General features: G+C 31.4%; 1 protein-coding gene across 1 annotated transcript in view; it reads right to left on the reverse strand.

Moving 5' to 3' along the window:
• Window positions 1-2,997, reverse strand: part of LOC136795333 (uncharacterized) — a 6,601-nt gene extending 3,604 nt beyond the window's left edge. Inside the window, exon 1 of the mRNA XM_067045513.1 lies at window positions 2,166-2,997. Coding sequence (XP_066901614.1) covers window positions 2,166-2,924 — 759 coding nt within the window. The 5' untranslated portion in view covers window positions 2,925-2,997. The remainder of the gene's footprint in view (window positions 1-2,165) is intronic.
• Between the last annotated feature and the right edge of the window lie 248 nt (window positions 2,998-3,245).

The raw sequence follows: 3,245 nt of genomic DNA on the forward strand, positions 1-3,245 counted from the left end.
TGAAGATGTAATATAAGCTGTTAAATATTTAGATGTCCCTGAAGATGGCTAGAAAGGCCGAAACGTTGGACAAATCAATAAATAAAGTGTTGAGACGGATTTGGATATAAAATTGATTTAATAAAAGTCAATTTATAGTTTATCTATAATATAATTTATAGTTGTTCGTATAAAATGCTGAATTTTTGAAAAAATATATCTCTAGATCCATAAGACCCACATATGTCTGCCAACACTCAAAATAAAAGAAATTTAACTTACTATAAAGTAGTTTATGACGCTTATATTCGTAGGGGCAGTAGTTTTTATGATATTCACATATGAATATAAATTTGGCAAATAAAAATTTGTCCGAAAAACTATAAATCAATTTATTTGAGCAAATTTATTTGAGCAAATTTCATGAAAACTATTACTGCTACGAAGATAAACATCATAAACTACTTTATAGCTCATTAAACTAGCTTTAATATGAGTGCTGATAGACATTTGTACGCAAATGGTTTTTGAGATATAGATTTTTCAAAATAAATTCACTAACTACTGATCTTTCAGTACGTATCATACAACTTTTTTATGAAATGTTGCTTTTTAAAAAGCTATATCTCGAGAACTATTTAACATAAGTAACTCTTTTAGGGCTCATATTTTAGCAAATTTGCTCATCTTCAAATGATGTTCTCTTAGGTTTTCTTGTGTTGTTCCTACTTTTTTAAGATATAGAGCTCCGAATGAAAAATAAAATTTTTTTATCGCTTTCAAACAGCCACCATTTTTTATTCCCCCTACCTATTCTTGGCATACTTGTCAATTTTGACTAGTAATGATACATAGTTTTCATCAAAGTAATAAAAAATTTAGGTGAGATAACTGCCTTTTTTCTCCTCTTGGGCTCTTGTACTGGATGTTTCACGAGTACGCTGATATCCACATAACCGGTGGTCAATAGTGTTTGACAAACAACTTGCTACCGGTGTGAAACTGGCCCTAAGAATATGTCACACACTGTTTGACATGAATATGGCTGCCGTTGATACTTATCTGTAACGACATTTATATTATTAATTTTCGAAAGAGTCAACTTGTAAAATCATTTAAGGCTTGCCAGCTATAAGAGATACTGCATAATGAGTCCAAATATTACCGTATCGAGAATTACAGTGTAGAAAATATTATTTTGTTCTGGCAAAACCTAAGGAAATTGTTAAATGCTTTAAAAGAAAACTTTGTCATCCTAAGTAATTTTAGTTGAAAAAATCTGTTAAACTTTTGTATTATATATACCGTAATATAGCGTACTAACACATTATGTAATAAAAAGCTTTTAAAACAAAACGAACACTAAGTGAAAGCAAAACAATAATTATATTGTAATTAATTAATAGCATCAACTTAAACCATAAAATTAACTCTGATGCTTTTTTATTTTATAATCACAAATATTAAACTGATATTTTGGTAAAAGATATAAAGACAACATCCTTCCAACTAGCATTATTTGTATTTCTTTTTTTATTCTGACTATTAGACAGATAGATATTAGACCGTACAGAAAAATAAATTCGTAAATAAGTTTAAAAAGCACATACCATTTGCTATAGGTTTACTGTTTCGAGTGAAAATTCCATTAGTGTAAATGTAAATCCATGTTTTAAATATCAATCAGTAAAACATAATGTGTTATGAAAAATTTAGTCGTAGTGAGTGTTTAAAAAAAATTTTCTATACCAGAAAAAATTAGAGTAATTTGGAAGTTAAAAAAAAAATATATTATCCGTGTAATTAGTGAGTGCACAAAAACAAAGATGATTAAGTAAGCGGAATTAAATTTTTCTATATTTGGACATAGCACAAATAAAAATGGCATCATGAAATAAATAAATGTGGGTTTGTGTTTGAAGAACTCCCTCTAAAACGTTTATAACTAACATTTTTTCTCGTTTAAGAAATAAAAATTGAATCACCTTTTTAAGTAACATATTTTTATTGTTGATACATCTAACCCTTCGTTAAGGCATAAGAAGTGATTCATTGCTGTCGCAACTGTCCGATTATGTCATAAAGAAACTTTTGTGCTAAAAAGCATTAAAATGGCTAAATTTTAAAGTGATTATCATTCGAGAAGGAGCCTCATATTAAAATTTTAAAAAATTATAAAATTTTACCTTCCCTTGAACACTTGAAGAACTGTGTACAAGACACCATAAAACAATAGAATTCATAATAACATGAAATATATTTTCAGCGAGAAGGAAATCATCGTCGTAGTCACCAGGCCTTATGACGCACATAATTGCACTGTAGATCTTCAGCGTATTGATTATGAACGGAATGGATGTTATGATGAGCAAATGAATACTGTAGATGGAGTTGATTTTGTTCGCAGTGTCACAAAGCCTTTTGTGAATTGTGATCAAATCGTTGAAGTGCCACGGTCTGTAGGTCATTCGTAATTGAGCCGTTAAATACGACATCTGATCACTTGCGACCGCCATTAAGAAGAAATATTGACTGGAGAACATCACAATTGGCGACATGTACAAATAGTAAACTATTCCTTCAAAAAAACTCTTGTAATCAATTGCAACAATCACTTTTTCGGTCAAATTTGCAACAACGGCTAAAAAGAGCGGGATGAGGTAGAATGTAGCGTCATATTTTGGATTTTGTAAAAAAGTATCAGTTTTTTCTAGCTCTGTAATTACTTCTTCGAAACCCTGCTTCTGTCGAATCAGCTCAACAGCCATAACCGTCCACATGACATAAGCAAGCATGAATGAAAAGAGGTCGACGATGAATCCTGGAGACCAGGTTTTATTCTGTACACTATCGATGGCCCAAACGCTGTCTGCGAGGAGAGAGAAGATACCAAGAATGAGACAATAGCAGTAAATGCATCGGGAGAACCTGAAGCTTGTATCCATTGCACAGGATCCATGGATGACCGAAGCCGAAAAGAAGATTCTGCAAAGTCTTGTGAAACCGAGCCTTCTAGCACACAGCATGGAGGATGCGTGCAGAATGGGAGCGAGGGCCATGATAGCATCTTCAAGTATTGATCTTCATGAATTGATAGGATCATCGTTAATAATAAAACGGAGTTTACTTAGTGTCATATCTAATATTTTTGACCCTAAAAAAATAATTAATAAAAAATAAAATGACCTATTTGTAGTACATTACTGTATACCTGCTAATACGTACCGTTCCGTATTCTGAATCATTCATAAAAAAACAAAAAGGAA

The sequence above is a fragment of the Halyomorpha halys genome, unplaced genomic scaffold (genome assembly GCF_000696795.3).
Source record: "Halyomorpha halys isolate HHAL.00 unplaced genomic scaffold, Hhal_1.1 Scaffold48.1, whole genome shotgun sequence".
Taxonomy (NCBI): Eukaryota; Metazoa; Arthropoda; class Insecta; order Hemiptera; family Pentatomidae; genus Halyomorpha; species Halyomorpha halys.